This window comes from Microdochium trichocladiopsis (genome assembly GCF_020744255.1).
Source record: "Microdochium trichocladiopsis strain MPI-CAGE-CH-0230 chromosome Unknown B0I36scaffold_1, whole genome shotgun sequence".
Classification (NCBI taxonomy): domain Eukaryota; kingdom Fungi; phylum Ascomycota; class Sordariomycetes; order Xylariales; family Microdochiaceae; genus Microdochium; species Microdochium trichocladiopsis.
The window spans coordinates 1,010,670-1,026,004 of NW_025763544.1; the positions used below are offsets into that span (position 1 = coordinate 1,010,670).

At 55.8% G+C, this 15,335-nt stretch overlaps 1 protein-coding gene across 1 annotated transcript; it reads right to left on the bottom strand.

Annotated features, from left to right (window-relative positions):
* Window positions 1-7,382: 7,382 nt before the first annotated feature.
* Window positions 7,383-8,649, bottom strand: B0I36DRAFT_3131 (uncharacterized protein). Its single transcript, XM_046152585.1, has 2 exons — window positions 7,759-8,649; window positions 7,383-7,694 (listed from the first exon to the last, which is right to left on the bottom strand). The coding sequence occupies exons 1-2, from the start codon at window positions 8,538-8,540 to the stop codon at window positions 7,457-7,459; spliced, it is 1,020 nt and encodes a 339-aa protein (XP_046017946.1). The 5' UTR covers window positions 8,541-8,649; the 3' UTR covers window positions 7,383-7,456.
* Between the last annotated feature and the right edge of the window lie 6,686 nt (window positions 8,650-15,335).

Sequence of the window (15,335 nt, forward strand, 5' to 3'; positions counted from 1 at the left end):
AGACTTCTATGCTTGACCAGCAAGTGCGCCTCGATTGAAAGCTCTCTGTGAAGTCATATAGGACGAGTTTGGCCCGCATGAAGTTAGCCAGAACTCTGTCCTATGCAATCGAAATAGCACTTTGTCAACCTTCACAGATGTTGATTCTTGAAAGTGTCAAATACATGTCCGCTTGTGTGGAATTCCTCAGAGCTTCAGCACAGCCGTATTTGAAATGGACCAACTCATAGTCCTGGAATGAAAGTCTTGTCAGAGCTGGTGATCCCCAGCGTCTCGGCATACATTGAGACTGCACAATATTGGGCCCTGGTATTGTGCATGATTGTGTCAAGTACTCTGGCCTTCAAGAGTCATGAAATCCATACATTCGGGATGTTGCTTTTTACCAAATATCTTGGGTTCACTATGTCCTGACAGTACAATTGCCGTCGCAAACAACTGACCAATGCCCAAGGGAGTGCACAGAGGATCTTCTGTACATGTTTACAGGGCTTTTCTTGAGGACAGGGCTTTTCTTAAGGACCCTTCCACCTTCTCTATCTTGCAACCCAGGGCACGATGGCTCTTCGTATTTTGCCCAAGTTTCCAAGATCTCAAGGAAACAGGCTCCTGGTAACGTTACAGGATCGGCAAGCGCCCATAGATAGCTCTCAATTATTGCACCTGATGGAAAACATATCGCTCCTGCAAGCCACTGCCAATTGGTCAGCGTATGTGAGTCGTCATATCCTATGTTAAACGAGTTGCATATGAACTTTCGTATCCTATTACAGGCGAGGGACCACCAGCTGTGCTTCTGCAGCTGTCCGCGGCCGCATGTTCAGAGAAACCTTTGCACTCGGCTTTGATCGGCCCTCATTCTCAAGTGCTGAACCAGCCTGCTGTTGCATACTATCAAGGGGGTATGGAACATCGTCATGGATCTCACTTGATGCGCACTCGTTCTCGAACCACGTCCCAGCGTGCTGCTCGGTCATAAACAAAACATGAGCACACAATACACTCGCCTCAAGTGCCGATACTGTACAAGCGACTGATTAGTCGTGCATGCTTGCAGGTGTTCTATTACCCCTTGAGGACTGTGGATTTGTTTGTAGTCCAGTTGTTCACATTGTATCACCAGGTCAGTGGATGGTGTCGACTGAGAGATACACTCGAGGCCAGTCAAGCGGATGGTCTGCCACTTCTCGTTCCGCGTGTCCTGCGCCATGTTTGCTTGGATACTCTGGAGTGTGCAACCACATACGGTCCGACTATTCCGACTGATTGTTCGACGTTGCCTTATGTGGCTGTGCAGTCTCATGCAAAGTGATATGTGTGTGTGCGTGTGTGTCTTGAAACAAGGCTGCGTTCAAGGCTGCAAACTGTGATCACCTAAATGCAGATCAAGCAGTACCCTCCACAAACCCCGGCATAAAGCTGCATCGCATGGCCTTGGCTGCGTGTTGTGTTCTGCCATAAGCACTCCAGCTCGTCGACGGCGCTGATCAGAACGCTCTCCACCTGCAGACCATAGGTCCGACCACCTTTAGGACGTCCGTGTTGGTTTCGGGGTGGCGTGACAGGAGCACGGAAAAAGCAAAACCGTACAGTTCGCAAACAAACAAAGCACGCTGAATGAGCGAGTGGCGTGAAAACTAACCGGTAGGCCTGGAGAGAAGTCATGGCATACACGTATGTGCCCGCAGGATCATCTGTCGCGAAACCACAGCGTTGATTGCGTCACCATGGCACCCCGTCATCTTGTCCGGACACAAGGCGAACAGCGAGAAGAACACGGACGGGGCGGGCAATGTCACCGCTCAAACCCGCCTCCAGTACGATCTGAGCCTCTGTTTGTGATGTCAGATTCCAGTTCATGATGAGCCGCAGTCGCGAGGGTCCCGTGCCCAGCCGTGAGCAATTCCGGGAGTGAAGAACATCGCCTAGATCGTCCAGCTGCGATATCATTTCTGCGATTTAAACTCTGCGACTATGGTGTGTTGATGTATGTAGTAGCCACATCATTGCCAGTGTTGCGCTGCTTCGCCTCGCAAGGTCTTCCTAGAAGGATGAACGTATCCGCGAAGAGACACCATCAATTACAGCACAGACTGCGTGCCAACCAGACAGCAGGGAAATGGAAGTAACACGGGAATAATGCCCGAGGAAAGCTCCTGTGTTTCAAATGGCCAAGCCTGGCCGTGCATCTCGCAAGGCCCCCGGATTTCTTCCTCGTGCGGAACGAGGCGCGACAATTATGCCAGTCCCTGGGTGAGCATACACTCGTGTGACGCGCATGCATGCCTCTGTTGTGCCTGATCCCCACCGTCATCACGCTAGTTAAAGGCGGCTAGGGGAATGCACAATCCAGCGCGCAGCTCGCCCTGGGTAGTATCGTCCTGCTCGATGCTGGACCCATCGATACGGAGATTGCCGCCATGAACTCAGATCGGGGCGGCAAGACAAAACGTACGTCCCCAGACTTCCCTGATGGGAGAGGTTCCCGGGTGTGTTCTTGTGGGTACAGCTGCCAGACCATTTGTGTGCATGGTTGGCAAGATCCATGTCTTCCAACCTCAAAGGAGCATGTGTTTGCTACTTTGAGCTTGGCCGACATGCAGCTAGGATGTGGCTTTGGACCAAGCCCCAACCCGATGGAGAAGACAACCGGCTCCTGAGTCCTGGTCCATGCCTCCTGGGCTGACCCCTGCTTGATCCTCTTTTTATGGCTGATGACAGGACCAGGGTACCAAATGGCAAAGAGTGCAAGGGCTCCCCTGCACTCCGCTTTTGCCGTATCTTGAATGCGATCGGCTGGATCGGACTTCGCTCCGGGGGGGAAACCAGTTACTGGCCATAGTGACTGGGCACCCCGTCGTCCTCACCCGAGGTGGTTGGGAGCACGGAAACATGTTTCGACATGACTAAAGGCAGATCCGACTATCGCGTGCTTTACTGCCCCTTGCTGACATCGAGAACGAGACGACCCTCATTTCCCCATCTTTTCGTGCTGCAGACCCGTTGTCTGTGGCACATGGAGATCGGAGTCAGAGAGGTCATCAGCGATCCTGTCCGGCGAGAACACTGGTCTAGAAGCAAGAAGGGCCATAGACCCTTCGGGACCAGCAAGGACCCCCGAAAGACCCTGTACAGGCTGGGTGGAAAGCCAGATCTGGAGGCATCCCGCACCCTGCTGCTCCCCATCAAGGGCCAGGCCTGCGAAAGGCCACATGTGGGACTATTTCTGTGCGACACATGCTTCGGTCGAACCGGGCCAGGCCACCCAGAAAGACCAATGACGGCGTGTAGGGATATCACTTCCGAAGGGACGGGGTATTACCCGTGCTAATCGCGAGGGGCTATCCGCAGCTTCAGGCACGGCTTCAGGCGCAACTTCAGCCGAGTACCTTAGGGGATGTACAGAGTTTCCATTGTTTAGCTATGCCGGCTTGCCAGGTGGGACATACGACGTGGCAGACCTTATTCTTGCTAAAGCACCTGTAAATCTCCCTCACCCGACATGGAGCCACTCTGATACTATTGCTGCTACGTGCGGCTTGGATCCGTGGGTTGCCATGCCACGCATCTCAGCTAAAAGCAACTGTGCCACTCCCCAATGGTCCCCCATACGACCTCACCCGGCGCACCAGAATAGCTCCGGTTGGCTTCAAAGACCGACGCGGTCGTTATCATTGTCTTTGCCGTCACACCACATATTGCTGCCCTTTGACTCCCATCACATGCGGAGATTTGCCCACAGCACGCACGCATGAACCACACTGACTAACCTTGTGAGATGGCAATGCAGGAACGCAGATCCTCCTGCGCACAGAATTCCGGGGCTGATACCACTAGGCGCATGCATGTATCACTTGATCGAGCTGGTGCTGGGCGCCTCCTCGGGAATTGGCGCATGCCCACGACACGAATGGAGGGGTGTATCCTTTTCGGGGTTTTCTCCCCGCCGAATCTCACTGCGTCTGTCTGAGCATTGCAAGGCACAAGAACAACCGTTCATGCGGGCTGCCCTGTCTCGCATCCCTTCAGGGGCGGCACCCTTCTGCGGTGCAAATGCTCGCAGAGAGATGAGACGAACTTTTTAGCTCGTGCAAGCCAGGAGTCGAAATCTCGGCCAGACGAAAGGCACAGCAAGCCGCTTTTGCTAGTGTAAGGAGGGTAGCACACGAGACAAGTAAGCTCTAGCAAGCGTCGTTAGCAGTGGCGAGTTGTAATGTTAGTCACGACGAAGCTTGCGCTGCTTTGGCAAGCAGTCCCTGAGCTTGATGTCTTGGATGAGTAACAAGAGGGATGCGGAAAGGCAGGCGTTGCATAGAAAGCCCTCTGTGCCCTTTCTCCCATTGTGGCACTTCTCCGCGGGGACAATCGTGTATGGGGCTCCCAGAATGCATTTCTACACAGCCTAAGGATCAGAGACGTCCTATCAGGATTAGCCCATGTTGGCGTGAGGCCGCAACGACATCAGCCGGCGAGACGAAGAATGGAACCGCCGCTGAGCTGCGGGGCGGCTGTGGTTGGGACGGTGGTAAGGAACTGCGCGAGTGGATCGCGGTGGCGTCCAGTCAAGAGGGCATTCTTGGACGGGAAAACAGCCTGTGGGAGTAAGTGGCTAGGGCAACGATACCGCCGTGGTGACAGGCAGTGGTTGAGGCTGAGAAAGTAGCCGAGCAGAGAAACTGAGCTCAAGAATGTGCAGGCGCCTGGACAGAGTCGACACCAACATAAGCACAGGCAGAGCTCCCAGCAAGTTGCTGCCTTTGAGAGACAATGGGCGGTACTTCCACATTGGGCTTGGGCATGTGTCTTAGGTCCAGAGACAACTTTGACAGGCTGGGCTCAACTTAGCTCCGGGTGTCTCGACAGAGTAGGACTTCTGGCAGAAGTGTCATTGCCCGGCTATCGGCTAGGCCACACTCGACCCAGTCCACATCGGAACAGCCCACAGATAGTGCGGGCTGGGCCGCAGCTAAAGCAGAGCGGAAGGTACCCGTGATGGTTATTAGTAAAAGCGGAGAGGAAGGAGCGCTGTCCGTACATGGGCCCAAAGTCTAGAGTCCCGTTGATTGACTGATCTTAGCAGAATAAACCTCACAATTGAGTTTTCAGGGACTCGATAGCCGACCATGCGTGGACCTATGCACGAATTCGCGGCTGGGCGTGACTGATGACGGCCTGCTCACGTCACCTGGAGCCGCCCAAGCCTCATGCATGCCATCTGAGACACACGACTCCAAGTCAACACAGACCAACAGACCATCTCATGCACGGGGAACGCATTTACACTGATGGGCACAGGAAGGGGCCGAAACCCCGAGTCTGCGGGGTCCAGGAAATGGATAATGATCAAGGGACAAAGGCCAACAAAACAATGAAGTAGAACCTTGGATGAACATCCTCCGCGGCGAAATGCAGGGTACAATTGATCAGTGTTCATGGACCCGTCGTCTCTCCACAAGACCACTTGGGAAATATGGAGAAGCGTTGGCGCAAGTGCCAAGGTTTTCTTGCTTGCTTATTCGCAGTCCACATCGTCACATCATCGTCTGGGCTTAGCCTACGGGCCAGAAAGGCATCGCTGAGAACGTGATGCTTTTGCGCAGCTCGCCTTCACGAGTTGGTGCCTCGTCCGACTTTTCTTTTGTCTGTGGGGTGCTTGAGCACTCCGCTCGGCAATTTCGACGAATGAGAAAACCAAACCCAAACTCCATTACTGTGAAGCCATCCTAGTCGAGAATATTCCAAGTGAGCCCATCGCCTGTAAGTCACGGCAGCTAAAATAGCGCCATCTCACCCTCGCCTGTTAGCTTCCCATTCTCCTCTCCACCTGGCCCGACTGGGCCCCGAGATGAAGCTCCCCATGTAGTTGTAAAAGAGCAGCAGCTCAGAGTGGCTTCGCATGCATCCCGCTTGATCCATCCAACTCACGGCTCAGCTCTCAGCCGTGAAAACAAGAGCATCCCGACTCTCCCGCACTTTCCCGGAGAGACGAGCCCGGGGAAGCTTCATGCACTTGTTGCTGGCGAGATGGGGAAGCAAGCAAGTGGAGGGCGCGCTCCACTGCAAGGCCCCCAAGTGGTTCATGTCATGCATGTCTGGCCTCTCTTATCACAACCGGCCGGTTGCCTCTGAGCAACGTGATGGGACCTGATTCCGCTGCGGTATTTGCGCGCATGAGAGCGAGTGTCTGTGTATGCATGGAAGATGTGTCTCTGTCTCTTTTCTCCTGTCTCGTGCCGAGTCCACCAACTCACACTGACGGCTCAGTCCGCCCGTCTGTTTGATCCCGTCATCGCCTGGCAAGAAAACATGCCAGTATCATACAAGCTCGCCCAGTCACGGTCGCCTTGGGTCTCATGCGCGCTGCCGATCACGGCATCATACAATGCTCCGCTCCCCCTCCCCAGATTACGACGCTCTTTCGGGGTCCAGGCGCACCCCGTCCGTACCGGCCGACCTGCTCTACCCGTATTCACTCGGCACTGCCGTCAACAGAACAGGCCAAGTGGTAGTAAGAGCAATAGGAGCCGGCAGCACTTACACATTCGCCGCGCACCAGCGGCGTGATCGGCAGCTAGTCCCGACTGGCATGTCCGCCCCAACGCGCGCACGAGCGCCGCCCACTCGCCTTTATCGCAGGGCTGCATTCTTCACGCTTCTCTGCCTTGCCACTCGGAAGCCACCATTTGCGTGCCGTGTAATGCTCTGTCTTTGCCACACCTGTCACCATATCACACACGTACGTTACAGACAGAGAAACACGCAGCCCCCCGCGGCCTGGCCATTCGACCACTTCTTCTTGCCAGGAACGTGGATGACCAGTTCTCATCCGCCTTGTGACCGTCATCTTGGCGTCGTGAGCCATTCATCATTCAACCCAGAGCTCTTAGAGTGCCTGCCAGAGGCACTAACTGGGGTTCTGCTGGAATGCAGGCTCGCGGTCACGAAACGACGCGTATCATCATTTGTGACTCGTGGCATCGGCACAAGGAAGCCGTTCCACGAGTTTCTTTCGGTCTTGCACTTTGGACAAGTGGCTGCGTCGTCACATGGCAGTCAGGGTGGATCGGTAGAATCTTGTCAAAGTGTTTACTTCGTATTCAGAGATATCGTTTAAGCAGGGCAAAATCAAAAAAAGTCTACGCCAGAAACTCCGACCTGATAATAATGACACAAAATACCATCCCAACCCCGGGAATCTTGACGCCTTGTAAAAACACCCAATGCAAAATTTTGATGTTGCCTTTAACCAAAAGGGCCGCCCCTGCCCTGTCTTTCCTGAATCCAATACGGATATCAGAGTGGGCTTGATAAGAAAAAAAGACGATACCGCCGCTATTCTATCTTCGCCCCTGCCATTTTCCTCCCTCCTTGACGATGATAGTCATACAGCACAGCCATCAAGGGTTGATCGAAAAGATTGCGGACCTATGGAACGTAGAGAGCTTGTGGTGTGAAGTCACTCGTCAATCTCGATTCCGTGGCTGTTGACCTTCTTCTTCTTGAGGAAATTCCGGTGCTTGGTGTTCCGCATCTCTTCCTCGTAGAGAGGCAAGGCCCGAGGATCATATCTTGTCCGTGAGATGGTGCGGTCCTTCTTTGTGTGGAGAAGTAGATGTGACCGGTAGTTGTCTCTCCGGTTGAACGTCTTTGAGCAAAAGGGACACGAGAAGATGACGCCGTCAAGCTTGTGCTTACTGCGTGGTGTCAAGTTAGCGAGAGTTCGTGTGGTTCCATTCGTAACAAGGTGCTTGGACTTACGTCTCCTTGTGCCGCTTCAGGTGCTCTTGTCTCTTGAAGGGCCTTCTGTTGGCACACTCTGGGAAATCACAGCGGTACATGCCCTGAGGTATCCGGGTGAAGTCCATCAACCTGTCGCGCTTGCCGAGTCTGCCCTGCTGCACGCGGTGGAGAGCTGACGTCTTCTGCTGGATATCTTCAAGGTGGAGACGCCTCTTGTTGTGGAGGTGGCCGTGTTGGTGGTGATGGTGGTGCGGTGTCATGGGCCCGACTGGAGAGGGCAGGCCGCCAAAGAAAGCAGCAGGGCTATCATCCTGGCAGCTGGGCCACACGGCCGCATCATGACAGGCGAGGACATCAAGCGAGAAGGCAGGGTTTTGAGTGAACGGCGTGGCATTGTACTGGTCGGCGTAGGGAAACTGAACAAGCAGCTGGGAGTTGGTCGAGTCCACGCTGGGCATGTGGTACATCTGGGGATATTCGAACTCCATGCTGTGAGAGGTTTGCAAACTGGTTTTCCGGCTGGGCGTGTTGTAAATCGAGTCGGACTCAAGAATATCCTGGGGGAAGTAGCTCGAGAGTGCCGACGTTGGTGGTGTCAGGTCATATGCAATCGAGCCCGCGTACTGGATGTTGTCACAGCTCAAAGTCCTGATGCGCTGTGCTGGGGTTGAGCGACCTGAAGGTGGTGTGAAGACCTCGCTGCCGCAGTTTGAGGCAGAGAAGCTGCCAGCTGAGGAAGTACAGGACATGGATTGGTCGTCAAAGTGAAAGCTATCGTCGAAGCTCATTCGAGGGTCCATGGTTACACGATGGAGGCAAGGTAGAAGTCGTGTCAAGTAACCAGCCAGTGGTCCTGTGAAGAAACGAGGGCAGTTGTTTGTTTGAGGTAGGGAACGAATGCTGTTGTGATGCTTCCTGGTCAGGGGAGTGAGGAAGGAATGAGGGGATGAGGAGAAGATTTATAACTGAAGCCTGCAAGTTCAATATTCATTTGAGACTTATTGGGTAGAGGTCTCCCTTCACGGGTGCTTGAGACTGTATCTGGAGCCTCTAGATAGGGCACCCGGTCCAATACAAGCACAAGGGTAGGTCCACGATGGGGTGGGTTCAGGAGCCTCTGGCAGGAATGCACTTACTGACGCGTAAGTTACCAGCGCCTGCAGGGCAGCGCCAGGGTCTCGTCCGAGCAGGAGTGACTGGGAGAGGCCGGTAGCCATTGTCTTCAACCATGATCCTAGCCAACTTCCAAAGGTAGGCGGCGAGTGCCCACACCCCCATCTCGCCATCGCGTCCACTTCTCAATCCATACTGTCTCACTGGGGACCCACGAACCACCCGTTGGCTTGAGTAGGCAGATCACCTTCTATCAGGTTACGATTGGTCAATGCCCATAGCAAACTTGAGCTTCGCAGCAGGATCGACCAGGCTCTGGGCGTTTCCCGAGTGCCGGGGCTAGAGCAGACAGAGCTGATCCTGGACCCTGGCCGTTGCGGTTTCGCAACCAACAGGCTGTGCATCGATGGTAAGCGTTGCGAGAGCCGCCTGTCCTGCAAGACGCAATGGTTATTTCTGTCTAGCATGCTGGGGACCGATCGGGCTGGGTCGCAGAGAGTCTCTGCGTGTTGCTGGGCAGCGGAACTGGATGGGTGTAGCAAGCAGTCCAAACTAGGCAGCGTGCATTAGCCCTCAGCCAAAACTGGTCGGGGGCTTGCAATAAGCAAGCAGCCGAGCATGAGACCCTCACCATGTTAGAGGGTACGTACCTCCGGTGCAAGACGAGACAGGCCTTCAGAAATACTGGGGCATTTGGCGTCGCCACTAGGCTAGGGATTTGAAAGCTGTCGCGTCCAAGGAGTATGGAATGGACGGCCCAGGAATGAAGCCCCTAGATTTCTATCAGAGCGCGTCCCCAGCAAGACAGTGAGGGCCAGTCCGTGGTGGTGGTGCCATTCGCGGCGCGTCGGGCTCTTCGTCTATAGTGAGCAGCTGCGCGCGACGGCGAGCCAAGTCGCTTGCGCCTGGTTACATTGTGCCTCGAACTACCACCTGGGCAGAAGAGAGGTCGCCATGGTTGATTGACTGTTGAGCTTGCCGGCCGTTGAGCCAGCCAAAGAGTGCCCTCTACCTCATAGAGGGGCTTCGGTACTCCCCCGCTGGAGCCGTGAAGGTAGCCACCAGGCGGACCTTGAGACATGATCGAGGGTGACTGGACGTGCTCGGGTGCTCCAAGTGCCCTCGGTCGGCGTGGGAGGGCTGTACATGCCGGTCGGTCCCTCGAGGCCGGAGCCACGGGCAATACGGGTGTACTGTGGCTCCAGTCCACTGAAGGGGTTCCCGCTCTCCACAATCACCTACCGTTTGACAGGGGCATGACTAAACATTCAGCCACCACCCACCCGACGCCGTGCGAAAACGTGCATGGTGTTGTCTAGGACGGAGCATATCATACTTGTTGGCGTTGTCGCCGTGCCCGCCACGGACATGGCAGTCATGCTCTTACCCGGCGTGTAGCTAAGCTGGTTGGTGTCTGACAGCTCAGCAACAGCTGCTTTCTGGGGGTTTGGGCTCGAGGCCGGCTCACATGCCTCCGGAGTCCCATGCATGTCCAAGATGCGATCGCAAGGGCCACGGGAGGAGGAGGACGACGACGACGAAGAAACAGCAGTGTGGGACTGTCTCGCAGCTGCTCTCTTTTCTGCGTGTGGCCGCCTCCAAGATCCCTATAGTCGTGGAGCCGCTCCCTGGGCGATACGGTGGCTGCTTATGGAGGGGCTTGGCTATCAGGTTGTTGCCAGGGACGGACAGGCAGGTACTTTAGGCGAACGATGGGGTCGTGGACTGGATGAATCCTTGGGAGAGACTGGAGGCAAGACAGGCAGTATAGCGGGGCGTGGTGAGGGCCCTGCAGGCACTACCGGCAAAGGGCAGCAATATCGAACGAGGGGGAGACTTGGTGCCCAAGAAGGCAATGGGAGGGGTCCCCACTCGAGGGCGCGGGAGCGAAGAGGCCGGCGGGAGCTCTGGGGATGGGGATTTCGAGGTGCAGGAGGAGCAGAATGCCATGTTGGGGTGATGCCAAAGCTGAGCGCCGGGTTTCACCACTTGTGCACAAAGGGGGGAAGGGGCAGGCCACTCGCCCACCTCACCTTCCCAAGCTTGGCCTCAGGGCGAGTGCGTGTGTGCAGTAGTCCGTCCAGATGTCTAGCCGCTCTCCACTCCGGAGGGTCCAGTGCTAGTGAGGAGCCCTGTTGGCTCGATTCCGCCCGCCTGCCGCCGCCCGGCACGCATGCTCCAGCATCGTCGGTACGGCAGCTGCTGGCGGCGTCTAGCTAGAGCGAGCCACGTCGCTGCGGAGACGGCTCCGGGCCCACACGCGCATCTTTGAGGGCGGCAGTGCCGGCCCTCTGCCTCCCTTTGGGGTTGTCGCCGTCCAGACTTGGACGCTGCTACCATATCGTGGCGGCATTCCTGCGAGTTCCAGACTCGGGCTCGTCGTCGCCCGGCGGGGTCCGGGCGGCCACTTTGTCGTCAACCTCATGCACAGCATCACGATCGCATCGCTCCAGGCCATCGTCACAATGGCAATCAGTCATGCTGGAACACCTCTAGATGGCCGCCGGCTGTGGCTTCGCTGCTTCAACCGCCCTGCAAGCTGCTGCCTTGGAGCTCCTGCGTCCCTCACCATCTCGGTCTAACAAACGCCGGACGACATTTTGGCGGCCAGAGGGCAGTAGAGAACAGCAAAGTACGGAGTATCTCGCCCAGCGAACAGTCGGCCGGCCTGGCGGGTTCAACAAGAGGAACAGGGGGCCCAAGACTATTCCTGAGCCGAGACAACCAGCCTTGCTCAGTCATCGGGGGTCGGCCTGTGAAGAGGCATGCACAAGAAAGCCGTTGGGCTGTGTCGTGGTATCGTAGTCCACTCGACGAGGTTCTCGGGGCTGGAGAGGACGAAGAACTCGGTTTGCGTCTCTGAGACGGGCGCCGACCCAAAATGGACTTTGCATAGGGACAATCTGGCACCATTGACTCGGGCGGCCGGAGCAGTGTTGGCTTAATGCAAGCCCCGGCCGGTCAAAGTCGCCTAATACTGAGTGGGATCCCGGTGCCGATCGTCAAGCACTGCAAATAGCAAGACAACCCGAGCTAGTGGGGTTGGTTGGGAGCACAAGGGGCATCTAGCTCTAGGCTGCCCGCCTGGACGGGACGACGGGAAGGAATTGTCATTAGACGATGTATGGATGGAGTCCCGCAATGGCAGACCACCTAGGCCAAGGGCGAGAAAGGGACGAAGAAAGCGTGGAGGAGAGGAGAACACAAAAAAAAAAAAAAAAAAAAAAGAGCGAGAGAGAGAGAGAGATCAAGAAGAACAAGAGCCCCACCCCCGCCCTCAATGCAAGAAGCACCAGCGGCCGAGAGGGTCCACACAGGGTCCTCTTTTCATGATGCCAGGGTCCCACCTTCGCGTCCCTTGGCTTTTGCTCGCATGCCTGCCTCAGGTGCTGCCGGACCTGGCCATCCCTTTCTCCCTTGCCCGCCGTGTTGCACTCAACTCTTAAGCCTGCCGACTCCCCTCTCGCCCTGACGCCAACATCGAGATCTCGATCCTGACTCTGCTCCTGCCGGTACCTGCCGGCTGTTCCTGCAGCCTGCCCAAGTCCCCGCAAGATCCCCTGGATTCTGAGTCGAGTCACGGTCCCCTTTGTCTGAACAAGCACGCCAGTGCCAATGATGCGCAACCCCTTCTTGTACCTACAGCCCCCTGCTCCTCGGCATTCCACCCAAAGTCCACGCTAGTACTTGCGATGGCCCAGCGGCAGAGCACTATGGCCCGCGAAAAACTGGGGATGAATGGCGGCCTAGCATCTACGAGCCGGGAGACCACTGCGCATGTCTAATCACGACTGTTCGTTCGATGCATTCTGGATATTTCGCCAGCGGACGTGACGGGCTTTCCTGTATGCATTATTTGAATGGGACGACATTCCGCCATGCCGTCGCAGTTATGCCGTGGCCATCGACCACGTCTGAAATGGATTCCCGTTCTGCATGCCAAAATTCACGGCATTCCACGAGCGAGTTGGCCGGCGATTGCAGAGTCAGACAGCGCTGACAAGTCCTGATGGATACCAAGCCGATTTTGCTCCAGAAGTCGAAGTTGGCGAGGCGGCCCAGGGGCCTAAAGTGGTTGCCAAGGGATCTCCTTCAGGGTTGATTGCACATCCCCGGGATCACCCTGGACGCGCCCCTTGCAACCCTCGATCAAGCTACCAAAGTCGTCGAGATTGTCGTGCGGGGTGCGTAAAGTGCTTGCAGCCTCTTCAGATGCGCGAGAGTCTTCAGGCGCCTTGTCGCACCCTTGGACAGACGCGTTTTTCGTCCTTGCATCGTGCCTCGCTCGCATGAGACAGCCGGGCTTTCTGAACGAGACAATGACGATCAGACAAACCCCTCCTACCCCTGCGACATGGCCCAGAATGGCCGTTCAACCCTTTGGTTCCTGACTATCATTACCCAAGGGGGTGTGGGCCCCCTCCATCCACTTGCGAACTGGATCGCATGTGAGCATGGCGATTCTGAACCAGACGGCCACATCTCCATGACGGCCGAACAGGCGACTGCCAGCCTAAGAAGGCCAGCAGCCATTGTATGGAATCCAAGCTGCTGCCCCGACGTGTTCTGCTCATCGAGTAGCCCTCATAGCACTTGCTGCTGGGCAAAACAGCAGGCTCGCATTTCCGCCACAGATCAATACTTTGTCCTCGTGTGACTTTTCTCTTGCCCATTATACAAATTTCTGTCATCAAACAGGATGAGTGTAAATGCCCTGTGGATGGACCGAGCTGACCCGAAGCTTGTGGCTGACGATCCTATTGCTCAGAGAGATTATGCCTCATCCACGAAATTTCAGCTCATAAGCCTCACGAGATGGCGACAGATCGTGCTGTCCAAGTGCGGTATGCTGGAACACCAGTACATGTGCGCCTCAGGTACGTACGTGTTTGGAGGACATCCATAGATCAATCGGGAATCTGATGCTAATAAGCTCATTGTACACCAAGTCCTATTCTTCAAGCTGCACCATAGAGGCGCTTTGCTACAAAGGCATTGCGCTGAGTCATCATCTTGATCCGCACAAGAAATGGCACTCGGCACCTCATCTTGCGCCAAAAGGACAGCGTTGAGGTTCGGCCACGGGCGAGTCCATCACATGATCTCCAGGGGACAGGGTCTGCCAGCCGCACAGCTGCCAGGGTCAAAGTTCTGCTCGGATTATCCTGTGCTCCGTTTAGCCGCGTCCACGGACCACACGTGGCTCTTTCGCTTGCTTCGGGGATGGTCTAGGCGGGCCTACACCCTTGCTCATTCTTCTGCAAAGCAGGGTGCATCGTCAGCAGTGGTGAGGCACAAACGCCTGTACAACCTTGTACCAGCCCCTGTTGTTACCGGCTGAGCCCAACGCGAGATGGTCAGGACACCGGCGCAACCATTGCCGGACTTGCATCGTCCAGATCATGTCCGGTTGGGGACGGCTGGTCCACGGGAGCTAGGCCATGCGTTGACCAGCATCAGGCCTGCTGGGCTAGACAAGCACACGAATCATAATCCTTGACATGATCCGAATGCTCGGGTTGCCGCCTCCCGTTGACGCTAACGACCCTCGCTAGCTTCCGAAACACAATCTCTGCGCCCCACCACCAACCACAGGAATCATGTCACCAACGACATAGAGCTCTGCGCAAGCTTAGGTCTGCTATGCGAAAGGATTGAAGTTGTTTCCCTTCCCTTTCTAGACATTTTCGAGCTTTATTGGACAAAATGAAGGCGATAGCGTTGCCGGTGCGGTGAAATCCGGCCAAGCACAATGCACACAAACTTGCCACTGGAAGGCACCCGGCACATGTGACGCCACACACGTCGGTTAAGCTGTACGGCCCAAACTGCTAGAATTGGACGTCACTAAGCCCATGGCGGCAACTTCTACCATTCTTCGCCCACGGAGCGGAGACATCGGCGTGCCAACTTTCTCAAAGAGCCCATGCCTCTCTACAAGGGCGATCATCCCCCGTCATGGCTGGAGCTAAACGGAAAGCGGCAGGATGGCCGGATTTCGCATGTCGTCGCCCGGACCACGCTGGTGGGTAGTACGTCGGGAGATGCCAGCTGCAGGAGCCGACGGTCCATCCGCATCCGCATTCGACCTGTTCTGCAGTGACCACCCTGGTCCGTTCTGTCAAGATCTGTTTGCCAATTCGAGAAGCCTGTCTTGGGCCATGAGATCATTGATTTGTTACTCGCGGAGATAGAAAGTGTGGTCCCTGGTCATGCCAATGTTGCCCAAGTGTGTGTGATGGGCCTGCAGCACCACAGCAGAGGCCCGTCAAGGTCGAGGCTGCACCGTTCCCACAGGATGTGCCCTTCTATACGTGCAAGGTCTCTAATGCTGGCGGCCGTGCTCGTCGTATAAAGAGCGCTTTCCACAACCTCATACTTACCCAAGACTTATTTCTTGTGATGTGTCGTCCCTCCACAGCAACTCATCAGTGTCAACTACTTCCACAGCTCCCGTCTTCTCGACTCTCATACACCATGTG